This window comes from Oncorhynchus tshawytscha, linkage group LG09 (genome assembly GCF_018296145.1).
Source record: "Oncorhynchus tshawytscha isolate Ot180627B linkage group LG09, Otsh_v2.0, whole genome shotgun sequence".
In the NCBI taxonomy this organism is placed as follows: Eukaryota; Metazoa; Chordata; class Actinopteri; order Salmoniformes; family Salmonidae; genus Oncorhynchus; species Oncorhynchus tshawytscha.
The window spans coordinates 21,857,007-21,884,704 of NC_056437.1; the positions used below are offsets into that span (position 1 = coordinate 21,857,007).

Below are 27,698 nucleotides of genomic sequence, written 5' to 3' on the forward strand. Positions count from 1 at the left end.
GTGGGAGAACTTGCACAATTGGTGGCTGACTAAATACTTTTTTGCCCCACTGTATATATATACTGAGATCATGTGACAGATCATGTGACACTTAGATTACACACAGGTGGACTTTATTTAACTAATTATGTGATTTCTAAAGGTAATTGGTTGCACCAGATCTTATTAAGAGGCTTCATAGCAAAGGGGGTGAATACACATGCACACACCACTTTTCCGTTTTTTTTATTTTATTTTTATTTTTTGCAACAAGTAATTATTTTCATTTCACTTCACCAATTTGGACTATATTGTGTATGTCCTTTACATGAAATTCAAATAAAAATGCATTCAAATTACAGGTTGTAATGCAACAAAATAGGAAAAACACTCATGTACTAATACTTTTGCAAGGCACTGTATTCGTGTTTCAAAAAAGAAGTGTATATATTTGGCCTGGCAAAGCGGTTTTATGCGCTGACTGAATGGAAGCTTTTTAATCCGCTGGTCTCAGCTGGCCTCGGGAAGAAATTAGGAGTCCTCACTGTCCAAGACCGAGTCAAGACCTAGTACAAATATATCCGATATCGAGACAAGACTGAGACACTCAATATGTGGTCTCGAAAACGGACTGTCTTGAGTACTACAACACCACTCTTATTTACAATAAAATAATTCAAAATGACAATACACTATTTACCATTAATTTCTATTGGGCACAAAATCATCTGAAACACAACCAAAAAAACAGCAAATGCATCCAAATAGCATAAAATTAAAGCTGACAGTATGCACTTTAACCTCATAGCCATTGTATCATTTCAAATCCAAAGTGCTGGAGTACAGAGCCAAAATAACAACATGTTTGCCACTGTCCCAATACTTTTGGAGCTCACTGTATGTATTGTATTGTCATAGAGTAAAATTGTAATGATTGCATTTGCCTAGGTACTCACTTGGTGAAAGCCACATGCCTTTAAAATGAAATAATTAAATAACCTAACAAATCACTAACAAATACAGTCATGGGTAGTAACTCTACAATTCACTCAAATAAATATGCAAATTAGGCTTTACACCAAACAGTGTTAAAATCCAAAAATGATATACTGTAACAGTTGTTAATTTCTTACACTGAGAAAGTGTAACAGCATCAGCACAAAGCAAAGGGAGTCCAGTTTACTCTAAATCAGGGCTGTCTAACCCTTTTCCTGGAGAGCTACCCTCCTGTAGGTTTTCGCTCCAACCCCAGTTGTAACTAACCTGATTCATCTTATAAACCAGATAATTATTAGAATCAGGTGCACCAGATTAGGGTTGTCGCAAAAATCGAGAGGACGGTAGGTGTCCAGGTACAGGGCTGGAAAGCCCTGCTCTAAACCAAGTGTTATGTTTTACACTGTTGCGTATTTTTCTACAATAGAGCTATGCAAACACCACAATCAAGTTCATTTGAACACTTTAAGAGTTGAATGGGGAGCACTGCAACAGTGTTAAATCTTTAACACTTTCATAAGTGTTAACTGAACACCAGTTCAATGACACTCATGTCTTCACTGAAAATAGTGTAAATTTTACATTTCATAGTTAAATGTACACCATTGATTTTGCTGTGCGTTTATACTAAATCCTTCAGTATCACAGACCACAAATCTCATTGTCTTAGAGAATCTCTGTAGTGGATATGGTACATTCTATGGTTCTTCGTAGGGATATGTATCCTCCATTCTTTGTGATGACTTGGTCGTGAAGTGCTTGAGATGTTGAAGGTTGGTGTTAAGATGCTTTTGAAATTCCTTGACCTTTAAAGGGACAGACAACAGAGTCTATAGCCTCAATCCAAAGGAACACAATCTTTGTGAAGAGGATAGTACAAGTGCTACAAGTTAAGGATCCCATGTCCCTTTGTAGACATCAGCTGGCCTGTACATGGTGTACCTCCTTTTGAGTGTGAGACCACCCTCAGTGTCGTGGAGGTTTGATCCAGTTCCTAATAGTCCACTTCTGACCAGAGCACCTCTGGACCACCAGGCGCAGGCCGAAGCTGGCCTCTCTGAACATCTCTACTTCCAAACAACGACCAGTGTCTCTGCTGATTATTGGGCCATTCTACAGAGGGAAGAGGAACAAGCGGTGATTATTATTACAGTATGAACAGGCAATATAGATTTGGCAGGCAGGATTCCTTGTTTCCCCCCCCCCCCACAAGCCATGACATTTTTTACCTGAGTAAAGTCCCAAAGCCTCTGTGATGAGCGTGACATTCCCTCACATTTATTTAGACTTGGCGTCCTCCCTCGTCCCTCATCCACCAGACACTTGGTGTTGGGCAGGAACGTAGTGGAGCCCAGGGGACCTAGCTGCAGAAGCCCCGCTGAGGTGTAACGGGCCAGCTAAAAAAAAAATCACGTCAATGCCCGGTAAACGTCAATATAAAAGGTTGTACACAAATTCTTCCTATGCAAGCACCCATATAGTCGTTGGACACAATTGTGTACATAATACTTGAGCTGTCTCATGAGAAAGATCATTCTTGACGCATTGAGTACAAAGGTAAGTAATAGTGCCTCTTGAAATATTTGCTGTGTAATTGGCTGAAATAATAGCTAATGATAATGTATCCTTGGTATCACAGGAATGTGTGCAGGTATCAACACCATATGTATTTGGACAGTAAAGCAAAATTATACTCCAGCATTTTGGATTGGATTTGAATCTGAGCCTCGACACAATCCTGTCTCGGAGCTCTACGGACAATTCCTTCAACCCCATGGCTTGGTTTTGCTTTGACATACTCTGTCAACTGTGGAACCTTATATAGACAGGTGTGTGCCTTTTCAAATCATGTCTAATTAATTGAATTTACCACAGGTGGACCACAATCAAGTTTTAGAAACATGAAGGATGATCAATGGAAACAGGATGCACCTGAGCTCAATTTCGAGTCTCATAGCAGATCCTCATAGCAGGAATCCTTGTTTCCCCACAAGCCATGACATTTTCAAGTTTTACCTGAGTAATGGCCCAAAGCCTGTGATGAGCGTGACACTCCCTCACATAGACTTGGTGTCCGCCCTCCTCCCTCGTCCACCAGACAGGGTCTGAATACTTATGTAAATAAGGTATTTCCGTTTATTGCAATCATTTCACTTTGTCATTATGGGGTATTGTGTGTAGATTGATGGGGGGGGTTATTTCATTCATTTTAGAATAAGGCTGTAATGTAACAAAATGTGGAAAAAGTCAAGGGGTCTGAATACTTTCCGAATGCATTGTATATATGGCGTTGACTGTATGTTCCATGCAGGGGAAAGCTCAATTGTTTATGAGTTTAATGGACCACACATACCTTTGTTTTGAGTGCATGTTTGATAAATGACACCCAGTGATCCTATCTGCCGTGTTAATTGCACACAACTCCTAATATTTAATTTCATAAGCCACACGTTAGCTTCAATCCATTCACAGTGAAGGGCACGGGTGATTACAGAAGCCAGGGTTTAATTATTCATAGTGAACAACACTCAGGAAACTAGATGCCAGAGAGGATGTTAGAGCCCATCACAGGTGCTGCTGCACTATTCTGAGTAGAGGGATAGCCTAACCTTACAGTGTATAATTGGCTTCTGTCAAGCATATTCATTTGGAATTCACAGAAATGCCATGCTAAAGCAAGCTAGATAACATCACAAACAACCACTGTGAGATGAACAATGGAAGGGCTTGAAAGCAAAAGTGCAGGGATGGATGATGTATTGTGGTTTTGTGTGAGGGGGCGGAAGTGATTTACGTTTTCTAATGTAAGCGCTTGTGTAAGAGAAAGCCAGAAGATCATATTTTCCCCCAGCTACATCTAAACAGGAAGAATCCTGGAATATACCCTACTTGTGTCACAGTAAAAAAAAAAAAAAAAAAATTTATAGTTAAACAGCATAAGATCCCCTGACCTGAGATGTCATGCCATGGCACGGGTAGAGAATTGGACTGCTGTCATCATCTGGTCCTTGGTCTAAGCAATAGCCACCGGCCTTGCTGTTCCGCACCTCACCGTAGGTGATGGTGTCGTTGTACACTCGCATCTCTGGATACACATTCTGCAAGTACCACTGGAAACTGCGACATTGTAATTTCTTCCTCAAGGCGATTCTCTCAGAAACATCTCCAAAATCAACCCCAGGGTTCTGATTTGTTAGAAAACAATTCACAGCACCAAAAACAATGACCAATTAAGATCAGAAGTTAGTAGACGCAATTGAGCTGTAAAATATTGTTCCCGTTTAGGGAACTACACTAGACTTACATTGATGGGGATATTCCAGGCCATGTATACATGGGATTTGTAGTCATCCATCCATACCTCGGCTGCCCTCAAGGCATTGCGCTTGGCATAGTAATCAATGTCGTTGTTGTAGGGTTTCTTGGTGCGTTCAATGTGTGCCACCCGAGCACAAGGTAAAACCTCCATACTCCCTCCGCACTGCCATACCTAAGCAATAACATAGACAGTTCAAGAAAGAAAAATAAAGAAAGACCAAAGCCTGCACTGAGCACAATAGCAATATAGTATTGTATTCTAAAAATAAATCTTGTTGAGAGAGTTGCAGAGGCAACTGCCCACAATTGCTTGGACATTTTTCAGACAAAGGGTCACTTTATTGTGTGTATTATACTGTGCTGGTGGTGTTGCCAGAGAGTTGTTTTTTAGAGTACCTCTCCATACTCCAGCGCTGTGAGCACATCACAGAGACTTGTTTTTTAGAGTACCTCTCCATACTCCAGCGCTGTGAGCACATCACAGAGACTTGTTTTTTAGAGTACCTCTCCATACTCCAGCGCTGTGAGCACATCACAGAGAGTTGTTTTTTAGAGTACCTCTCCATACTCCAGCGCTGTGAGCACATCACAGAGAGTTGTTTTTTAGAGTACCTCTCCATACTCCAGCGCTGTGAGCACATCACAGAGACTTGTTTTTTAGAGTACCTCTCCATACTCCAGCGCTGTGAGCACATCACAGAGAGTTGTTTTTTAGAGTACCTCTCCATACTCCAACGCTGTGAGCACATCACTGAGGGTTGTTTTTTAGAGTACCTCTCCATACTCCAGCGCTGTGAGCACATCACAGAGAGTTGTTTTTTAGAGTACCTCTCCATACTCCAGCGCTGTGAGCACATCACAGAGAGTTGTTTTTTAGAGTACCTCTCCATACTCCAACACTGTGAGCACATCACAGAGAGTTGTTTTTTAGAGTACCTCTCCATACTCCAACACTGTGAGCACATCACAGAGAGTTGTTTTTTAGAGTACCTCTCCATACTCCAGCGCTGTGAGCACATCACAGAGAGTTGTTTTTTAGAGTACCTCTCCATACTCCAACGCTGTGAGCACATCACTGAGGGTTGTTTTTTAGAGTACCTCTCCATACTCCAGCGCTGTGAGCACATCACAGAGGGTTGTTTTTTAGAGTACCTCTCCATACTCCAACGATGTGAGCACATCACAGAGAGTTGTTTTTTAGAGTACCTCTCCATACTCCAGCGCTGTGAGCACAGCTCTGAGAGGTACCTCACAATAGTATTATATGGCTTAAATCTCTTTTGATACAATCAACTCTCTCTCATTTATTGTTGTGCTGTCTCCCTCTTCCACTCCCACTGTCTCTTCTACCTGGACCACATTTTTTGAATTTTATTCCCCGCTGACAGTAATAGGTGCAAACATGGGCTCTTCTCCTCCTCTCCGTACCCCTCCCTCTCTCCACATCCATCTCTCTCCTGCTGTCTCCTGTGTGTCCTCTTGTTTCCCACACAATGCCTCTCACGTCATAACGATCATGTCTGGGGCAATGAAGTGTAAAATATGCCAACGAACCAGCCTGTGTGCCAGTGGGACGCTGGTAGGTGACTGCAGAGTTCTGGATCACATTAAATTCTCAAACTGGGACACAACTTCCACACCAATGTCACTGCAGACTTTTTGACTGTCTATAAAACCAAAATAGTCCTCTCCCAAAAACATTAAACTATCTCAGTAATAGTATTGCAGAGTAAAGGAATCCTGGGTACAGGCCTTTTGTGAAATAAAGAATTCACAAATCACTTGACAAATGTTTTTGGTGCACTACAAGGGCATGTTTTTGTTATTCAGCAGAATACCAGGTGCCATGGTGCAGGATAACTTTCATCCATATTCATGCCAACTGGTCTCCCTGTATGCTTAGAGCCTAATGACTACTTAATGTTCTCAGCAGAGCCACACAGAAAACATGATTGCAACATGAAGGGAGAGAAATTAGTCAGAACAGCCCCATATGTTTCAATAACAAGACATTGATGTCAAATCACCGGAAACGATCAGAATTAAGTTATTTTTGGACCTCCTCGTGTCAATGATAGGATGGATTTTTCCATTGTGCTCACTAGTAAAACTGAACTTGTTTTGAATCATACTTCAGATAATGGCAGCTGATCCCGTTTAAAAAGATTTTGAAATCTATTTGGATCACTCAAATGAAAATGAGGCCAAAATCAATAGAATAATTTGCTGTAGTTTACGTTCAAATTAAATCACACCCACATCCTTTTTACTGTGACGGAGCTTAATTGAACTTCATTCATGACTTCCAGCACACAAACACTTAAACTCTCCAGTCACAAAGACCTAATGATTTTCTCGCTCTATAATATATTTGTACTAGGCTAACACATCATGGATCACAGGGTTTGCATTTTACCAAGCTTAAACTAACGGATTACTTTACACAACTTTTCCTCAGTTCTTAGTTTAAGCATGTACCACTTAGAAACTTACCCTCATGCCCAACTCAATGTTCTCTCCTCCATACACCTCCATGCCTGGGTCTAGAAGGCCAATCTCTCTAAAGTATTCTCTGTTCACCACAAAGGAACAGCCAATCATGGCAGGGGTCCTGAACAGGAGAAATCACATCTTGTATAACTGCCCAGTACAAAAGCGAGTTGTAAAATATTGTATATTTTAAGAACATATTTTTCAAGCCCTTTACAGTAAAACAACATACATCAGAGTATTGCACCAGAGTGCTGCCAAAGCACCTGCCCCCTGTCACGCCCTGATCTGTTTCACCTGTCCTTGTGATTGTCTCCACCCCCTCCAGGTGTTGCTTATTTTCCCCGGTGTATTTATCCCTGTCTCTCTGTGCCAGTTTGTCTTGTATGTTCCTGCTTTTTCTATTCTCTTTTTGCTAGTCCTCCCGGTTTTGTCTCCTACCTGTTTTTGGACTCTGTACCCACCTGCCTGACCATTCTGCCTTCCTTGACCTCGAACCTGTCTGCCACTCTGTACCTCCTGGGCTCTGAACTGGTTTTGACCTTTTGCCTGTCCACGACCATGCTCTTGCCTACCCTTTTGGATCATAATAAATATCAAAGACTCAAACCATCTGCCTCCCGTGTCTGCATCTGGGTCTCGCCTTGTGCCCTTATAGCCCCCAATAATATCTAAGATATATATTTTTCCCCATACCTGATGGGGGCCGTCTGATCTCCTCTGTCCAGCCAGGCCTGAGGGGGTATGATGTACATACACCACAGGCCCCAGTTGTAGCCATGGGCTGCGTTAGCATACTGCTGCACCTCAAACGTGTTGTGCTTGATGTTGTCGATCGACGGCAGAATAATACGTGTTCGATCCTCCCTTATTCTTGTTAGGATTGGCTCTGCCCTATCAAAGGAGGAAAGGAGACACATTTTAGTTACATGTTATACCTCTATAAATGTTGTAATATCAGGAGTGTGAGATGTTTACTGGTAACTGTAAAATATCAACCATACTCAACAAGTAGTCCGGATCCAGACCCAGAACAGGGTCAATACGGATGTTTTTAGGAACTCAGTCAGGCTTTCAACTTACTGCTGTTGAGCGTTTTAATTGTACCATGAACAGGGTGCAATTTCACAATGTGGTAGGCATGGGCAGTTTTCCTCTTGTTATGTCATTCTCTGACAGACCTTAGAGAGCTATTTATAGCCTGTCAAAAATGTCCATTTAATCAACTAGCTCATGTTAGATAGGTAGGCCTAACTTATCTTCATCTTGTAGGCTATGTATCATAGCCACATTGGCCAGATTAATTGCCCAGGAGCCTTGCCAGGGGACCCCATTGATTTTGCTGAGTCAGCCAGGTATCATGTCAACACACAAGATACGGAACACGCAAAATATGTAGAATTGCAGGAAATGAGCTTTAAATCTGCAACATTTTCAAACTGGGGGTTTCATGACAGTAAATCATGTTTCTGTCATCTCATCTGTTCCCAGATGGAAAACGGGACCACCGCAGTCTGTTCAAATATTTCATCATCATCAAAACATCCTGACGTCTCACTGCTAGCAGAGGGAGGTGCACTTCTCATCTTTCCTTACACTTGACACCTCCTTTCCCATTTCACGCCTGTTCCAGAGATCAAAACCAAATCAATATTAATGTATGTAGCTAGCAGTTCTCTGTATTACGGCTGTAGTGAAACGCTCAGGCTGATGGCCTCACATGGGACACATGGTTCTGTTTTTTAAGTGTCAAACTAATTTACTGATGCATTCAGAGAGAATTTTCCAATGCGGTCATAACATTAGCAAAGAGTGCAAATAAGGATTCTACATTTCACAGCTGCAATATCATTTTAGAACAAATAGGGATAACCTCTGAGAGTTAGTGTAACTTTTCCTGAATGAATTGCTCTTTCCAAAGTGGCGTGGTGAAGATGGATTGCAGTGACTACTGTACCTCCTTGTCTTTCCATTACTGAAGGAAAGGAATACCTCTGATATGCAAATAAGAGTGCTCTTGTTCTGTCAGACTGTCTTAAGACTCAGATGCACAAACTCTATCAGCAGGTAATGAATTCCAGGCTTATAATAGTACAGTATGTTGCTACATATTGGAGGACATATGAGTGTTGCACCGCAATGTTGGGAAGAATCTGCATCTGATTGATTGATAATGCATGAGATTATTTTAAACTCCTTTTCAATCTGTGGGAAAATGAGAATCTCTTTCTCACCATGCTGTGTTGAACTCAACATGTGCGTCAAAGAAGCCAACAACTGGTGCAGTGGCTGCTTTCCATCCAAGGATTCTGGCCCGTATAAGTCCCTCTCGTCTGCTATTTCTGACAATTTTCACTAGGCCTGGATAATTCTTATTCACATACTGATCCAGGTTCAGCTTTAGGTCCACTGAAAAAACAAACAAAGAATCAAGTGTTGGAGCAAAAACTAGACAACAATAGTTTCAGGTAGGTCTCTCTCACTCACCCTCACACACACACACACACACACACACACACACACACACACACACACACACACACACACAGTCTTGTATAACTAACCTTGTGGGGACAACCCACAACCCACTAACCACTAACCCTAAACATTACCATAACCCAAACCCTAACCTTAACACCAAAACCTAACCTTAACCCAAACCCTAAATCTAAACCTAGCGCCTAACCCTAAAACTAACCCTAGCTCCTAACCCTAAACCTAATTCTAACCTTAACCCTAAACCCCTTAGAAATAGCATTTGACTTTGTGGGGACTACCAAAATCTCCCCAGATGGTCCAATTTTTATTAGTTTACAATTCTTGTGGTCCCTACAAGTATAGTTAAACACGTCCACACACATATATACACACGCGCACTGGAAAAGCCCTTGAGTTACCACTGTCACTGTTGTCGTCCACCAGGATGATCTCCTTGAGGACGTATGCAGGTGTGTGATTGACCAGGCTGTTGACTGACCGTAGGATCACAGACAAGGCCTCGTTTACAAAGATGAATACCACCGTCATCTGAGGGAGGTCTTCTGGGTAAGTCATCAGCTTGCACCTGTCAACACAATTTAGTGAGAAGCTGTCACATCAGTTCCCTAAACTCAAATGTTATCTTCTTTGTTTTCAAGCTGTGAGGGCAGGGTTTAGGACCTACTTTTTCGGCCTGTAGTCGGGAATGGATCTATCCAGAGGGATTTGATTGCTCAGCTGTGCATTGTAGCCATAATCTTTGTACTTTCCCCCATCTGGGTCACGGACAGGGTTTCTCAGGGTTGCAGGGTTCCTGGCCTGCCCCTGTCTCAGACCCATTTGTCCCTCCAGCAATCCAACCGGCTTTCCCAGCCCTGTGGAAATTCAGAGGATAATGTTAGACTCATTTTGCTGCCAGCAAGCTGTTACACCTTTCATCTCAATTCGTCAATCATTTGAGCCGTCTCTTTCCCGTTGAGAAACTAAACCAAATGTGAGCATCTAGATGAATTGGAGAGTTGGCAATAGAAGTGTAGACAGGGGAAATAATTGACATGTCTACTGACTGACTCCAGCACCTTCCCTGTTAAAGATAGGATGCCGTTGGATGAAATAATACTTAAAATCATCTTCAGAAACTCCCAGTCTGACTGACAAAGAGGAGAGCCAGGTAGAAGGAAGCTCAATGTTGTTATTATTATTCTTTATCTAGACTCTACTAGTGGAGAGGAATACACAACAAGGGGACAGGATGATTGACTTGTAATGTGAGTAGAATATCTTATACTGTCAGTAGTACAGCAGGACCTGGCATCTTGCTAATCCAATTTCTGAACTGATTATGCATTTAAACACTGATAATAAGTGTCAAAGTGACATGGTCCAATCTTAATTATTGAATTAATTAATTGATTAAATTCGCTTGTCCCTTGAGGTGGATTTTAGAAAGCAAATGGATCAGACACCACATTGGATCCTGAAGATTAATCTGTAAATGTGGTATACAAATGTAGGATCTTAATTTGACCTATATTGTCACAGTAAAATAATCCTGCAGCAACAGGATTTGAACATTTATTCCATAATGTTGCTTGACCGGTGGTTAGGCCATTAGCTGGCCAAAAGTAGGCTACGTGAACAGTGCAATACTGTTAATATAACCGTGTGTTAGTGCGGGTTTTCAGAGAATTTATGTAAATCCCGAAGCTCATCTGCATATCCTGCAGTTCAGGAAAATTCTCAGCTACAAAAGAGTGATCAAATTATGATCCTACATCCTTAATAGTCAAACCCTTTGGATCCCGCGACGCAGTTAGCATCAGTTGCTGGGACTGCTAATCTCCGTTCAGTGATCCTGCCAATCAAGGACAGGTCTGATGAGCTATTTGGCATTGCAGCTATGTGTTGCAGCTAGCTAGTTGCATATCAAGCTAGCTGGGTTTTCTTGAGGGCTTGAACACAGCCCGCAACGCGGTTAGCCATTGTGGCGGTGATCGTGGAAAGCCCGGGTTTTGTGGCTGCCTAGATCCCTGCTGTTTGTTGTTTTCAATCTTCCCTGTGACCTGCTCTGTCTGGAACTGCGAGGAGTAACAGCATAATCTACCTTGCTAGCTACCGTGACAAAGACCAAGGCCGGCTGGAGTACCGTTGAGGTCAGTGGTGACTCTCTGTCACAGGTGAAAGTGACAAAAATCACAGGTCAAGGTGACAAAAATATAAATTAATTGATTAATGGACAACTGAATGTACATTTTTTTTCTCTTACCTTGCTTGCTCTTTTCAGTATTATATGCTAACATCAGATAACATTCATATATTAGCCATTTCTGAGACTCACTTAGTGTCACGCCTTGGTCTTAGTATTTTGTGTTTTCTTTATTTATTTGGTCAGGCCAGGGTGTGACATGGGTTTATTTTGTGGTGTGTTTTTGTATTGGGGTTTTAGTAGGTATTGGGATTGTGGCTGAGTAGGGTTGTCTAGGAAAGTCTATGGCTGCCTGAGGCGGTTCTCAATCAGAGTCAGGTGATTATCGTTGCCTCTGATTGGGAACCATATTTAGGTAGCCCGGGTTTCACTGTGTGTTTGTAGGTGATTGTTCCTGTCTCAGTGTTTTGTATTCACCAGATAGGCTGTATAGGTTTTCACGTTCCGTTTGTTGTTTTTGTATCATTTCGTATTCATATTCATTAAAGATGTATATTATTAACCACGCTGCATTTTGGTCCGACTCTCCTTCGACGGAAGAAAACCGTAACAGAATCACCCACCACACCAGGACCAAGCAGCGTGGTGACAGGCAGCGGCAGCAGGAGCAACCAAGGTTGGATTATACGACTTGGGAGGAAATAGACAGGTGGGCGGTCGACCCAGAGAGAGTGCCGGAGCCCGCCTGGGATTCGCTGGAGCAGTGCGAGGAGGGCTATGGGAGAATGGAGTTGAAGAGAAAAGCACGGCGGCGCAGAAAGAAGCCCGAGAGTCAGCCCCAAAAGTTTATTGGGGGGGGGGGCTCAGGGAGAGTGTGGCAGAGTCAGGGTTCAGACCTGAGCCAACTCCCCCTGTTTATCGTGAGGAGCCAAGGAGGAGACCAGAACCAGAGCCGGTGTTGGAGGTGAGTGAAGCAGAGACTGTGAAGGAGTTAATGGGGAAAGTGGAGGAGAGAGTTATGAGGGAGTTGCTAGTTTGGTGCTTTAGATACGATATTCGCCCGACGGAGCGTGTCGGGGATTTGATGGCACCTGGGTCAGCGCTCCATACTCGTCCTGAGGTGCGTGTTAGTCGGCTGGTGAAGAGTGTGCCAGCCTCACGCACTAGGCCTCCTGTGTACCTACCTAGCCTTGCACGTCCTGTGCCAGTCCTGCTCTCAGGCTATCCAGTACACCTTCACGGTCCGGTCCATCCTGTGCCACCTTCACACACCAGTCCTCCGGTGGCAGCTCCCCGCACCAGGCTTCCTGTGCGTGTCCTCGGCCCAGTAGCACCAGTGCCAGTACCACGCACCAGGCCTTCAGTGCGCCTCGCCTGTTCAGCGCTGCCAGAGCCTTTCTCCTCTCCAGCGCTGTCGGAGTCTCCCGCCTGTTTAGCGCTGTCGGAGTCTCCCTCCTGTTTAGCGCTGCCAGAGCCTTCCTCCTCTCCATCGCTGCCGGAGTCTCCCGCCTGTCTAGCGCTATCAGAGCCTTCCTCCTCTCCAGCGCTGCCGGATACTCCCGCCTGTTTAGCGCAGCCAGAGCTGCTAATCTGCATGGAGAAGCCAGAGCTGCCAGTCTGCATGGAGCAGCTAGAACTTCCAGTCTCCATGGAGCAGCCAGAGCTGCCAGTCTGCATGGAGCAGCCAGAGCTGCCAGTCTGTATGGAGCAGCCAGAGCTGTCAGTCTGCATGGAGCAGCCAGAGCTGTCAGTCTGCATGGAGCAGCCAGAGCTGCCAGTCTGCATGGAGCAGCCAGAGCTGCCAGTCTGCATGGAGCAGCCAGAGCTGCCAGTCTGCATGGAGCAGCCAGAGCTGCCAGTCTGCATGGAGCAGCCAGAGCAGCCAGAGCTGCCAGTCTGCATGGAGCAGCCAGAGCTGCCAGTCTGCATGGAGCAGCCAGAGCTGCCAGTCTGCATGGAGCAGCCAGAGCTGCCAGTCTGCATGGAGCTGCCAGTGCTGCCAGTCTGCATAGATCAGCCAGAGCTGTCAGTCTGCATGGAGCAGCCAGAGCAGCCAGAGCCACCAGTCAGCCATGATCTTCCAGATCCGCCAGTCAGCCAGGATCTTCCAGATCAGCCAGTCAGCCAGGATTCGCCAGTCAGCCAGGATCTGCCAGAACCACCAGCTAGCCAGGATCTGCCAGAGCCTACTACCTGCCTGAGCTTCCTCTCAGTACTGGGCTTCCTCTCAGTACTGGGCTTCCCCTCAGTGCCGAGCTTCCCCTCAGTGCCGAGCTTCCCCTCAGTGCCGAGCTTCCCCTCAGTGCCGAGCTTCCCCTCAGTGCCGAGCTTCCCCTCAGTGCCGAGCTACCCCTCAGTCCCGAGCTTCCCCTCAGTCCCGAGCTTCCACCTCAGTCCCGAGCTGCTCCTCAGTCCAGTGGGGTCCTTGGTGAGGGTTATTAGGCCAAGGTCGGCGGCGAGGGTCGCCAATCAAAGCACGCGTTACAGGGGGACTAAGACTTGGTTGGAGTGGGGTCCACGTCCCAAGCCGGAGCCGCCACCGTGGACAGACGCCCACCCGGACCCTCCCCTATGGTTTAGGTGTGCGGCCGGGAGTCCGCACCTTGGGGGCGGGGGTTCTGTCACGCCTTGGTCTTAGTATTTTGTGTTTTCTTTATTTATTTGGTCAGGCCAGGGTGTGACATGGGTTTATTTTGTGGTGTGTTTTTGTATTGGGGTTTTAGTAGGTATTGGGATTGTGGCTGAGTAGGGTTGTCTAGGAAAGTCTATGGCTGCCTGAGGCGGTTCTCAATCAGAGTCAGGTGATTATCGTTGTCTCTGATTGGGAACCATATTTAGGTAGCCCGGGTTTCACTGTGTGTTTGTGGGTGATTGTTCCTGTCTCAGTGTTTTGTATTCACCAGATAGGCTGTATAGGTTTTCACGTTCCGTTTGTTGTTTTTGAATCATTTCGTATTCATATTCATTAAAGATGTATATTATTAACCACGCTGCATTTTGGTCCGACTCTCCTTCGACGGAAGAAAACCGTAACACTTAAATAATTAATTTGATGATACAGCAGTAGCAATACAATGATATAACATCTACAGAAGAGACAGAAATGCTTATGGGGGAGGTGTTGCTGTATATAGAGACATATCACTGTAATGCTTAGAGAAGATCTTATGTCAAGTGTTATTGAAGTGTTGTGGTTGCAGGTTCACTTGGCCCATCTAAAGGATTTTCTTTTGGGGTGTTGCTATAGGCCACCAAGTGTGAACAGTCAGTATCTAAATAATATGTGTGAAATGCTTGAATTTATGAAATTGCTTCTTTCAATTATTGATAAACATGCACCTGTTAAAAAACTGATTGTTAAAACTGTTAAGGCTCCATGGATTGATGGATTGATGAGGGATGTTAAACTGTATCGTTGAAAGAGATGGGGGCAAAAGGAGTGGATAATAAGTCTGGCTACACATCTGACTGGCTGACTTACTGCAAATTGAGAACTGATGTGACTAAACTCAACAAAAAGAAGAAGAAACTGTATTATGAAGCCACGATCAATGATATAAAAATATTGGAGTACTTTAAATGAAATTATTGTCGGAAAGACAAATTCAACTCCATCTTTCATTGAATCAGATGGCTTATTCATCACAAAACTATTTGATGTTGCCAATTATTTTAAGGATTTCTGTCACGACTTCTACCGAAGTCGTTGCCTCTCCTTGTTCGGGCGGTGCTCGGCGTTCGACGTCACCGGTCTTCTAGCCATCATTGATCCTTTTTTCATTTTCCATTGGTTTTGTCTTGTCTTCCCACACACCTGTTGTCAATCCCATTCATTACCTGTTGTGTATTTAACCCTCTGTTTCCCCTCATGTCTTTGTCAGAGATTGTTATTGTCAGTGTAGTGTGATTGTTTGTATAGGTGCACGTCGGGTCCTCGTACCCATGTTTTGTGTTTATGTACTTAGAGTGTTATGGAGCATACTCCGTGGACTTTATTAAAAGACTCCATTTTACACTCCATTTGATTCTCCTGCGCCTGACTTCCCTGCCACCTATTACACCTATGCATGACAATTTCTTAATTGGCAAAGTGGGCAAATTTAGGCAGGAAATGCCAATAACGAACTGTAAGCCATTGTATTCATGCATAAAAAAAATTAAAAATTAAAGAAAAGCATTGCAAGTTGGAATTTGCAAAGTTAGTGTGGGATAGTTGGAAAAATTGTTATGACAAACCTCCTGGCATTGACAACTTAGATGGAAAGCTACTGAGGATGGTAGCTGACTCTATAGCCACATTTTTTTTAAATAATATGTTTATTATTTTCCAATAAAATAAAATAATTTTAAAAAGACAGCAATACAGACATTTACATTAATTGTACTGTTGAATGGGATGGCTAATTTAGAGGACAAAACAAAACTTAACTCAGACATATGTAAAATAAAACAAAATCCTATTAGGTGGTACAGGTATAAAAATACAGCATATAGTCATTACAAGTAGTGTAGTTAAGCCAAAAATAAATATTGTGTGGAGTACAGCGGATCATCAACCCAATGAGACCACACCACCCTGCATACCACTGCTGGCTTGTTCTGAAGCTAAGCAGGTTTGGTCCTGGTCCGTCCCTGGATGGGAGACCAGATGCTGCTGAAAGTGGTGTTTGAGGGCCACTAGGAGGCACCCTTTCCTCTGGTCTAAAAGAATATCCCAAGGGCATTGATTAGGGACATTGCCCTGTGTAGGGTGCTGTCTTTTGGATGGGACATTAAACAGGTGTCCTGACTCCCTGAGGTCATTAAAGATCCCATGGCACTTATTATAAGAGTAGTTAACCCCGGTGTCCTGGCTAAATTTCCAATCTGGCCCTGATACCATCATGATCACCTAATAGTCCCCAGTTTACAAATGGCTCATTCATCCCCCTCCTCTCCCCTGTAACTACTCCCCAGGTTGTTGCTGTAAATGAGAATGTGTTCTCAGTCAACTTACCTGGTAAAATAACAGATAAAAAATGTATCCAGTATCAGCTGCCATATTTTGTAAAACATTGGACTTCTATTGGAGGTATTGTATCAAATCTTTTCCATGTGTATTACATTCCCTAAATCCTGTAACCACATTTCAAAGGTAGGTACATTCTCCAATTTCCAACATTGCAATATGAGTCTTTTTGTTTGTAGAGTACAAAAAGAGACAGCCTTTCCTCCTGGTTATTCCCATCAACTGTACCAAACAGAGCAATCAATGGGTCTGGGTCTAGAACTCTATTGAAGATAAGTAATCAAAAATGAGAGCCCAGTAAGCATGTAACTTAGGACATGTCCAAAATAAGTGGGTCAACGTCCCCTCATCCTGCTTGCATCTCTCCCACAGTGGTGAGGTGTCCGGGAATATTTTATGCACTTTTACTTTTGAGTAATGTAACTTGTGTATCACCTTAAACTGTACAAGGTTGTGTCTGGTATTCACTGAACTGTGGTTAATATTCCTGAGAGCTTCTACCCAGTCCTCATCTGGGATTTCTGAACCAAGTTCTTGTTCCCAAGCCCTTTTAATAGTGTCTGTGGATACCTCTATGTGGGCCTGTAGCACATCATACAGTCTAGAGGCCGACCCTTTTGAATGGGGTTTGACAAGGATCAAGCTATCTAATGTAGGACTATTTGGCTTAATGCCATACTGTGGGATATGTGTCCTGAAGAAATTCCTGATTTGGAGGTATCTGAAAAAATGTGTTGTTGGTATGTTAAACTTATCATGTAAGTTGTTGAAATGAAGCTAACTGACCATCGATGCATAAGTTACCAATTGTTGTGAGCCTCTTCTCCCTCCACCCCTTCTCCCTCATCCAATGCAGGGTAGAAAGCGTGATTCAGGCAAATCGGGCTGTCAATGTATACAGTGGGTATGTTAAGAAAATACTTAATCTGTTTCCAGATCCTAAGAGTATGACAAATGACTGGATTAGAGTCATAAGTGGCTTTTTTCACATATGATGGACTATTAACAAGTGCCAGGAGTGAGGAACCTTGACAGGAGGCCTGCTCAATCAAAAGCCATGAAGGCATATCATTCTGTCGCATGCCAGGTAAACTTTCCCTCCAGAAAGACACAATATTCAGATTAGCAGCCCAATAATACAGTTTGAAGTGAGGAAGGCCAAAGCACCCCTCTATCTTGTACTTGCATAAATGCTTCTTTGAATTTCTGGCTGCCTTGTTATCCCATAAAAATGGAATTACTATTGAATCCAGTGTCTTAAAATAGCTTTGTGGTATGAATTTGGGTAGACATTGGAAGAGGTAAAGAAACCTGGGCAGGACAACCATTTTAATAGCGTTTATACGACCAACCAAGGAGATAGGCAGAGTTTTCCAAAAATCTGTATTTTGTTTAAGCTGATACATTTTCATTTCCCAATTCGCTTTCGCAGGCGGAATGACTGCGACATTTCCTGGGTGGTTACCACGGACGCCATTGGATGTGCATAAATAATTCTTATCCAATTAATTAAATTCCTTTCCAAACCCGAAATGCTATAGAACCGTCATCATATACTTCCACTCAATCTGATCAAACGCTTTCTCTGCGTCAAGAGCAATTACCACTGCCTCAACTTTATGATCATGATACATTACGTTGAAAAGGCGTCTCAAATTGTAGTATATATGTCGGCCCGGGATAAAACCTGTCTGGTCAGGGTGTATGATGTCAGAATTTTTTTTTTTTTAATTGGTTTGCCAATATCTTTGTCAACACCTTGTTTTCTATGGGGATTAAAGACACGGGGCGATAAGACGACATCTCCATGGAATCTCTATCTTTTTTCAAGATCAGTGCTATTGTAGCCTCATACAGTGTTTGCGGGAGTTTGGCATTTTCTTTGGATTGTTTAAACATTCGCAACATAAGTAGAGAGCTAGACTGGCGCAGTACTTCTTATAGAATTCTATTGCATATCCATGGGCCCAGCGGCCTTGCTGTTTGGAAATTGTGCTATCGCTATGTTAATTTTCTCTAAAGTTATCCCAGCATCGAGTACATTAGCTGCCCCCCTGTCTAGTTTAGGAAGTTCACATTCAGTGAGAAAGCGTTCCATAGTTTGTGGATCAGTAGCCTCGCATTTTGATTGATATAGCTCTGAATAAAACTGCACAAAGCATTTATTAATATCCTGCGGATTTGTTACTATTTTACACTTCTTGTCTTTTATTTTGTGAATAGCTCTAGATGCCGGTACATGCCTTAGCTGTCTTGCTAATAATTGATGTGGTTTGTGACCCAGTTCAAAATAACTTTGTTGCATTCTAGCAAGTAAAGAGCCCACCCATTTCGGAAGGATGGTAGTGTATTCATATTTCAACTTTGTGATCTTCTCAAGGACTGCATTCGAGGAACCCGTCCTTAAAATGTTCTCCTGTTCCCCTTATAGCCACATTTTAAATCTGAACATAGAGGAAAGTCTTTGTCCTCAGGCCTGGAGGGAAGCCAAAGTAATTCCGCTACCCAAGACTGGTAAAGCGGCCTTCACTGGTTCAAACAGCAGACCTATAATTTTTCTGCCAGCTCTTAGCAAACTGTTGGAATAAACAGAACTTGCTTTTTGGAGTGTGGTGTCAAAAAAGCAGAGCATATCTTTATTACAAACAGACCTCTCCCCATCTTTACAACCATTGAATCTATATGTTTTGACCAGGCCAGTTTATAATCTAAGGTAACGCCAAGTAATTTAGTCTCCTCGACTTCTTCAACAGCCACGCCATTCATTCCCAGATTCAGCTGATGTCTAGAACTCAGGGAATGATTTGTACCAAATAAAATGCTCTTCATTTTAGAGATGCTCGGGACCAGTTTATTACTGGCCACCCATTCCAAAACAGTCTGCAACTCTTTGTTAAGGGTTTGAGTGACTTCATTAGCTGTGTTTGTTGATGCATATATAGTTAAATCATCAGCATATTTGGACACCAATGCTTTGTTTAATGCCAGTGGTAGGTCATTGGTAAAATAGAAAAGAGTAGAGTGCCTAGAAATCTGCCCTGCGGTACACCACACTTTACATGTTTGACATTAAAAAAACTTCCATTAAAGAAAACCCTTTGGGTTATATTAGATAGATAGCTCTGAATCCACGATATGGCAGAGGTTGAAATGCCATAACACATACACTACCATTTGAAAGTTTGGGGTCACTTAGAAATGCCCTTGTTTTTGAAAGATTTTTTTTTAAATTGTCCATTAAAATAACATCAAATTGATCAGAAATACAGTGTAGACATTGTTAATGTTGTAAATGATTATTGTAGCTGGAAACGGCAGATTTTTTATGGAATATCTACATAGGCGTACAGAGGCCCATTATCAGCAACCATCACACCTGTGTTCCAATGGCATGTTGTGTTAGCTAATCCAAGTTTATCATTTTAAAAGGCTAATTGATCATTAGAAATGTCACGTTCTGACCTTAGTTCTTTTGTTATGTCTTTGTTTTAGTACGGTCAGGATGTGAGTTGGGTGGGTTGTCTATGTAATTTTTCTAGGATTTGCTATTTCTGTGTTTGGCCTGGTATGGTTCTCAATCAGAGGCTGCTGTCAATCGTTGTCCCTGATTGAGAACCATATTTAGGTAGCCTGTTTTCTATTGTGTTTCTTTGGTGATTATTTTCTGTTCTGTGTTTGTATTTCACCGTTCAGGACTGTTTTTATTTCGTTCTCGTGTTTTGTTGTTTTTGTTCGAGTATTCGTTTTCATTAAAAGAGAATATGACCACGCTGCACCTTGGTCCTCCTCTCTATCTCCCAAAGACGAGCGTTACAAGAAAACCCTTTTGTAATTATGTTAGCACAGCTGAAAACTGTTGTCCTGATTAAAGAAGCAATAAAACTGTCCTTCTTTAGACTAGTTGAGTATCTGGAGCATCAGCATTTGTGGGTTCTGTTACAGGCTCAAAATGGCCAGAAACAAATAACTTTCTTCTGAAACTCATCAGTCTACTCTTGTTCTGAGAAATGAAGGCTATTCCATGTGAGAAATTGCCAAGAAATTGAAGATCTCGTACAACGCTGTGTACTACTCTCTTCACAGAACACAGCAAACCTGCTCTAACCAGAATAGAAAGAGGAGTGGGAGGCCCTCTCTCTTGCTCAGTGCACAACTAAGCAAGAGAACAAGTACATTGTGTCTAGTTTGAGAAACACATGTTAGTTTAACACATGTTAGACTGAAGTCGAACAAAACAACCCCCACAATCTTTTCATCATCAATCTCTCAGCCAATCATCAGTCATTTGTGTAAGTGCTGTGCTTGTTGAATGTCTTTCTCTATAAGCATGCTGAAAGTTTGTTGTCAATTAGTTTACTGTATAATATCTGGTCAAACTCAATTTTTTCCAAAAGTTTACTAAGGGTTGGTAACAGGCTGATTGGTCGGCTATTTGAGCCAGTATCTTTACGGAATTTAAAATTACAATGCTTGTCTTTCATCATTTGGTCAGATATACTTGGATGTGTAGTGTCAGCATTTGCTGCTAGCATGTTATGCGTAAGTTTGCTAATCTTGCCAATTTAAAAAATCATTTAAAGTAGTTGGCAAAATCAGTTGTTTTTGTGATGAATGAGCAATCTGTTTCAATGAATGATGAAGCTGAGTTTGCCCTTTGATCCAGAATTTCATTTAAGGTACTCCAAAGCGTTTTACTATCATTCTTTATTTCATTTATCTTGATTTCATAGTGTAGTTTCTTCTTCTTTTTATTTCGTTTAGTCACATGATTTCTCAATTTGCAATACGTTTGCCAATCGGTTGGGCAGCCAGACTTATTTGCCATTCCTTTTGCCTCATCCCTCTCAACCATACCATTTTTCAGCTCCTAATCAATTAACAGTTTTGACATTGTAATCAGAGGGCTGTTATAAATACTATGCATGCCAGAGACTGAGAGACTGACTGCATCACTTCTTATTTTTATAAGAAACATTAATGTGTTGAAAATCCAAAATTGTTTGCATAGTCCACTTACACACAGCTCTGACACACACACTTACACCACCAGACATGCTACCTGGGGTCTTTTCACAGTCTCCAAATCCAGAACAAATTCAAGAAATTATATATAGAGCCATTATTGCATGGAACTCCGTTCCGTCTCATATTACTGAAATAAACGGCAAACCAGGTTTCAAAACACAGATAAACCAACACCTCACAGCACAACGCCTCTCCCCTATTTGACCTAGACAGTTTGTGTGTATGCATTGATATGTAGGCTATGTGTGCCTTTAAAAAAATGTATGTAGTTCTGTCCTTGAGCTGTCTATTAATGTTCTATATTATGTTGTTTCATATTTTGTGTGGACACCAGGTTGAGTAGCTGCTGCTTTGCAACAGCTAATGGGGATCCTAATAAAATACCACAAATACCAAATACCAAACCTGCTGCAGAAATGTCACCATCTGGCTTGAATTTCATCACTGATATATAAACTTTATATCTAATACAGTTGAAGTCGGAAGTTTACATACACTTAGGTTGGAGTCATTAAAACTTGTTTTCTCAACCGCTCCACAAATTTCTTGTTAACAAACTATAGTTTTGGCAAGTCGGTTATGACATCTACTTTGTGCATGACACAAGTCATTTGTTCAACAATTATTTACAGACAGATTATTGCACTTATAATTCACTGTATCACAATTCCAGTGGGTCAGAAGTTTCCATACACTAAGCTGACTGTGCCTTTAAACAGCTTGGAAAATTCCAGAAAATTATGTCATTGCTTTAGAAGCTTCTGATAGGCTAATTGATATCATTTGAGTCAATTGGAGGTGTACCTGTCGATTTATTTCAAGGCCTACCTTCAAACTCAATGCCTCTTTGCTTGACATCATGGGAAAATCTAAAGAAATCAGCCAAGACCTCAGAAAAAAAATTGTAGACCTCCACAAGTCTGGTTCATCCTTGGCAGCTATTTCCAAATGCCTGAAGGTACCACGTTCACCTGTACAAACAATAGTATGCAAGTATAAACACCATGGGACCAGGCAGCCATCATACCGCTCAGGAAGGTGACGCGTTCTGTCTCATAGAGATGAACGTACTTTGGTGCGAAAAGTGCAAATCAATCCCAGAACAACAGCAAAGGACCTTGTGAAGATGCTGGAGGAAACCGGTACAAAAGTATCTATATCCACAGTAAAACAAGTCCTATATCGACATAACCTGAAAGGCCACTCAGCAAGGAAGAAGCCACTGCTCCAAAACCGCCATAAAAAAGCCAGACTACAGTTTGCAACTGCACATGGGGACAAAGATCGTACTTTTTGGAGAAATGTCCTCTGGTCTGATTAAGCAAAAATAGAACTGTTTCGCCATAATGACCATCGTTATGTTTGGAGGAAAAAGGGGGATGCTTGCAAGCCGAAGAACACCATCCCAACCATGAAGCACGGGGGTGGCAGCATCATGTTGAGGGGGTGCTTTGCTGCAGGAGGGACTGGTGCACTTCACAAAATAGATGGCATCATGAGGAAAGGAAAATTATGTGGATATATTGAAGCAATATCTCAAGACATCAATCAGGAAGTTAAAGCTTGGTCGCAAATGGGTCTTCGAAATGGACAATGACCCCAAGCATACTTCCAAAGTTGTGGCAAAATGGCTTACAAAGGACAACAAAGACAAGGTATTGGAGTGGCCATCACAAAGCCCTGACCTCAATCCTCTAGAAGATTTGTGGGCAGAACTAAAAAAGCGTGGAGGGAGACCCACAAACAAGGAGGCCTACAAACCTGACTCAGTTACACCAGCCCTGTCAGGAGGAACGGAACAAAATTCACCCAATTTATTGTGGGAAGCTTGTGGATGGCTACCCGAAACGTTTGACCCAAGTTAAACTATTTAAAGGCAATGCTACCAAATACTAATTGAGTGTATGTAAACTTCTGACCCACTGGGAATGTGATGAAAGAAATAAAAGCTGAAATAAATGATTCTCTCTACTATTATTCTGACATTTCAAATTCTTAAAATAAAGTGGTGATCCTAACTGACCTAAAACAGATCATTTTTACAAGGATTAAATGTCAGGAATTGTGAAAAACTGAGGTTAAATGTATTTGGCTACGGTGTATGTAAACTTCTGACTTCAACTGTATATACAGAAGGGAAGAACAAGTATTTGATACACTGCCGATTTTGCAGGTTTTCCTACTTACAAAGCATGTAGAGGTCTGTAATTTTTATCACAGGTACACTTCAACTGTGAGAGACGGAATCTAAAACAAAAATAAAGAAAATCACATTGTATGATTTTTAAGTAATTAATTTGCATTTTATTGCATGACATAAGTATTTGATACATCACAAAAGCAGAACTTAATATTTGGTACAGAAACCTTTGTTTGCAATTACAGAGATCATACGTTTCCTGTAGTTCTTGACCAGGTTTGCACAGACTGCAGCAGGGATTTTGGCCCACTCCTCCATACAGACCTTCTCCAGATCCTTCAGGTTTCGGGGCTGTCGCTGGGCAATACGGACTTTCAGCTCCCTCCAAAGATTTTCTATTGGGTTCAGGTCTGGAGACTGGCTAGGCCACTCCAGGACCTTGAGATGCTTCTTACGCAGCCACTCCTTAGTTGCCCTGGCTGTGAGTTTCAGGTCGTTGTCATACTGGAAGACCCAGCCACGACCCATCTTCAATGTTCTTACTGAGGGAAGGAGGTTGTTGGCCAAGATCTCGAGATACATGCCCCATCCATCCTCCCCTCAATACGATGCAGTTGTCCTGTCCCCTTTGCAGAAAAGCATCCCCAAAGAATGATGTTTCCACCTCCATGCTTCACAGTTGGGATGGTGTTCTTGGGGTTGTACTCATCCTTCTTCTTCCTCCAAACATGGCGAGTGGAGTTTAGACCAAAAAGCTCTATTTTTGTCTCATCAGACCACATGACTTTCTCCCATTCCTCCTCTGGATCCTCCAGATGGTCATTGGCAAACTTCAGATTGGCCTGGACATGCGCTGGCTTGAGCAGGGGGACCTTGCGTGTGCTGCAGGATTTTAATCCATGACGGCGTAGTGTGTTACTAATGGTTTTCTTTGAAACTGTGGTCCCAGCTCTCTTCAGGTCATTGACCAGGTCCTGCCGTGTAGTTCTGGGCTGATCCCTCACCTTCCTCATGATCATTGATGCCCCACGAGGTGAGATCTTGCATGGAGCCCCAGACCGAGGGTGATTGATCATCATCTTGAACTTCTTCCATTTTCTAATAATTGCACCAACAGTTGTTGCCTTCTCACCAAGCTGCTTGCCTATTGTCCTGTAGCCCATCCCAGCCTTGTGCAGGTCTACAATTTTATCCCTGATGTCCTTACACAGCTCTCTGGTCTTGGCCATTGTGGAGAGGTTGGAGTCTGTTTGATTGAGTGTGTGGACAGGTGTCTTTTATACAGGTAACAAGTTCAAACAGGTGCAGTTAATACAGGTAATGAGTGGAGAACAGGAGAGATTCTTAAAGAAAAACTAACAGGTCTGTGAGAGCCGGAATTCTTACTGGTTGGTAGGTGATCAAATACTTATGTCATGCAATAAAATGCTAATGAATTACTGAAAAATCATATAATGTGATTTTCTGGATTTTTGTTTTAGATTCCGTCTCTCACAGTTGAAGTGTACCTATGATAAAAAATTACAGACCTCGACATGCTTTGTAAGTAGGAAAACCTGAAAAATCGGCAGTGTATCAAATACTTGTTCTCCCCACTGTAACTTGGCAGTCAAAACATAATTTGTCCATCTAAGAAACATTGCATGGTTTAAACCATCGCTCTCCCAGCCAGATGCAGAGAAACTCATCCACACCTTCATCGTCTCCTGGATCGACTATGGCAACGCTCTGATCAAGGTTTTCCAGCTAAATCATTTCAGAGGCTACAACTTTCCAGAATAGTGCTGCCAGAGTGCTGACCAGGACCAAGAAGTCAGCCCACATCACCCCCATCCTTGCTGAACTCCACTGGCTACCGGTTAACTACAGGATTGACTTTAAAATCATCCTCCTAGTGTTTAAAGCCTTGAATGGATTGACTCCCACCTTTATCAGCGACCTCATTTCTATAAATTAGCCACCTCGCCCTCTTCGCTCCAACAACTCCCTACTTCTTCAAGTCCCCAAGACACGTCTCCATATTATGGGGGACAGAGCCTTCTGCTCCCTTGCTCCTTGCCTATGGAATGCTCTCCCTGACCATCTGAGAGCTGCTTCATCAATTGGATCTTTTAAAACGGCCTTAAAATCAGGGGCACATCTTTGGTTTTAGAAGTGGGGGGACATACATTATTATTATTGTTTTTTATCCAACCAGATAAACATTCCATACAGCCTACCTCGAGCGCTCTGAGGAGTCCGCATGGTCCTAAAGTACACCGTTGCTTCGTTTTGTATCACATTCCAATGATACAACTGGGCGGGACAAAAATGCAATTTCAGAATGTGGGGGGGACATGTCCTCCCGTCCCCAGTGAAAGTTGCACCCCTGCTTAAAACAACATATTTCTACTGACTTTCTATTTTATAGTCCTAATCTGGAAAGTCCTTTTAGGATTCAGAATTGCTATTTCCTGCTTTGATTCTAAATGTGTGATGTTTATATCGTTAAAAAAAATAGTATTCATTGTTTGTATTTTTGCCTATGTAGAGCTTTGAGATAACACTAATGAAAAGCAGTAAACAAATGAAATGTATTATTATTTATTTATTATTATATAACCTCAGGACAGTGGGGTATAGAGATTTCTTCTTGGGTGACTTTGTTATTCATTAATTTTAGTCCTTAGTCCTTGTGCAGTAAAAGAAGAGGTGATATTGTCCTTTACAATTGTTTGGAGCAAGATTGAGACCCATCTATTAAAGCTGACACACCATCCATTCTTCTAAACTGCTTTGTAATGGATTTTAATTATACTCCTCAAAGAGAATGTTATTAAATATTTTCGGTGCTAAAAAGAGGGACCATGGACATTAACTATGGAGAGCGACTGGATGTGCAGGCTTTTGTTTCCAGACAGTCCTCTAACACACATCTGATTCAGCTAATCAAGCTGCTGATGAGCACCTTATTAGTATCTTCCAGTAAGTATTGGCCACTCCTGATCTAATAAAAAATACATCATTATGGCCAGTCACACAGTGTAACTGTAATAGTTTTAATGATCCACAATTAATTGTTATATAAAACAAACTATAACTCTCCATATGGATTAGACTTGTATAATCCTAGTATTTTGGAAGGAAAACCGCCCTTTGTCTAGGTTATTTTTGGATGATTGAAAAGCAGGGTAGACATGTGGGCTGAAAGTGATGCTGGGAATGGTACTGTAAATATGGATGAGGTAGATGCAGGCCAGGTTGATCAGTTATTCCAAGATAAGAAAAGTACGATACCCATTGGGTTGTATGGCACCTGAGATGCACCTGAGATGTGGCAAATCCATGAAACACTGTCAAATGCATGATTTACTTGAAGCACTATACCATTCATGAATAAAGCCCTGACATGGGGTGAAATAAAGTTACACCAAGCTGACTCTTGATGTTCATGATCACATCAATCAATCATTTACCGTTTAATTGATGGTAGACCACGTCCTCGAGATGTTCGAGCCTTTGAAGAATTGCCTGCTTGTCCACAAAGTTAGTGATTTTTCCATTTCTACGGTTAGATCTTTGCTCAGTAGTCCTGCCGTTTTTCATGAATTCCTCTGAGCGATCCTGAATTCTGCAGTAAATCGAGAACAGTATAATGCCCACAAAAACGCAGATGTTTAAAGTCAACAAAGTTTTTATCCGCCGTGCCCCAGCCATGAAATCGAGAGGAATCCGTCAGCATCTACCCATGAAAGAATAACACGTGCACTCCAAGTTTAATGGCCAATCTTTGTGTATGTGTATTGGCACGTAGTCTCGTCATAGCCACCTCAGTGCTCCCGCGCATCAAAGGAGCTGTCCATTCAGCACCATCCTCGCCGCAGCGATAAGAGTGGGCAAGAAGGCTGTCAAAAACAATAAGCCAACGTAGAATCACATTTCCATTCTATTGCCCAGGGCATCCTCTCCAAATTGGTTCAAGAGAGAATATATTTTCGGGCGAACTCCTGCCCCCCAACTGATAGCTTACTCAGCGACTGATTGCTTACTCCTTAGCAGCATGGCAGTAAATCTCGCTCCAGTGCGCTAAACGCGGGGCTTGTTTCCAGATGTCAGTAGTACAATCGACGACAAAAGAA

The 27,698-nt window shown here is 42.4% G+C and overlaps 1 protein-coding gene across 1 annotated transcript; it reads right to left on the reverse strand.

Annotated features, from left to right (window-relative positions):
* Nucleotides 1-820: 820 nt before the first annotated feature.
* LOC112259325 (polypeptide N-acetylgalactosaminyltransferase 9-like) lies at nucleotides 821-27,686 on the reverse strand. The gene is made up of 10 exons (XM_024434038.2): nucleotides 27,036-27,686; nucleotides 9,947-10,136; nucleotides 9,681-9,847; nucleotides 9,018-9,192; nucleotides 7,480-7,677; nucleotides 6,787-6,904; nucleotides 4,280-4,465; nucleotides 3,927-4,160; nucleotides 2,205-2,372; nucleotides 821-2,088 (listed from the first exon to the last, which is right to left on the reverse strand). Exons 1-10 carry the CDS (start codon nucleotides 27,274-27,276, stop codon nucleotides 1,942-1,944), a joined length of 1,824 nt encoding a protein of 607 aa, XP_024289806.1. The 5' UTR covers nucleotides 27,277-27,686; the 3' UTR covers nucleotides 821-1,941.
* Between the last annotated feature and the right edge of the window lie 12 nt (nucleotides 27,687-27,698).

Coding starts and splice junctions, on each gene's coding strand:
- LOC112259325 (XM_024434038.2), bottom strand. CDS start 27,276: ATGGCTGGGGCACGGCGGATAAAAACTTTGTTGACTTTAAACATCTGC. Junction 9,193..9,680: donor GGACGACAACAGTGACAGTG/GTAACTCAAGGG, acceptor TTGTTTTTTCAG/TGGACCTAAAGCTGAACCTG. Junction 4,466..6,786: donor ACATTGAGTTGGGCATGAGG/GTAAGTTTCTAA, acceptor GTTATTGCTTAG/GTATGGCAGTGCGGAGGGAG.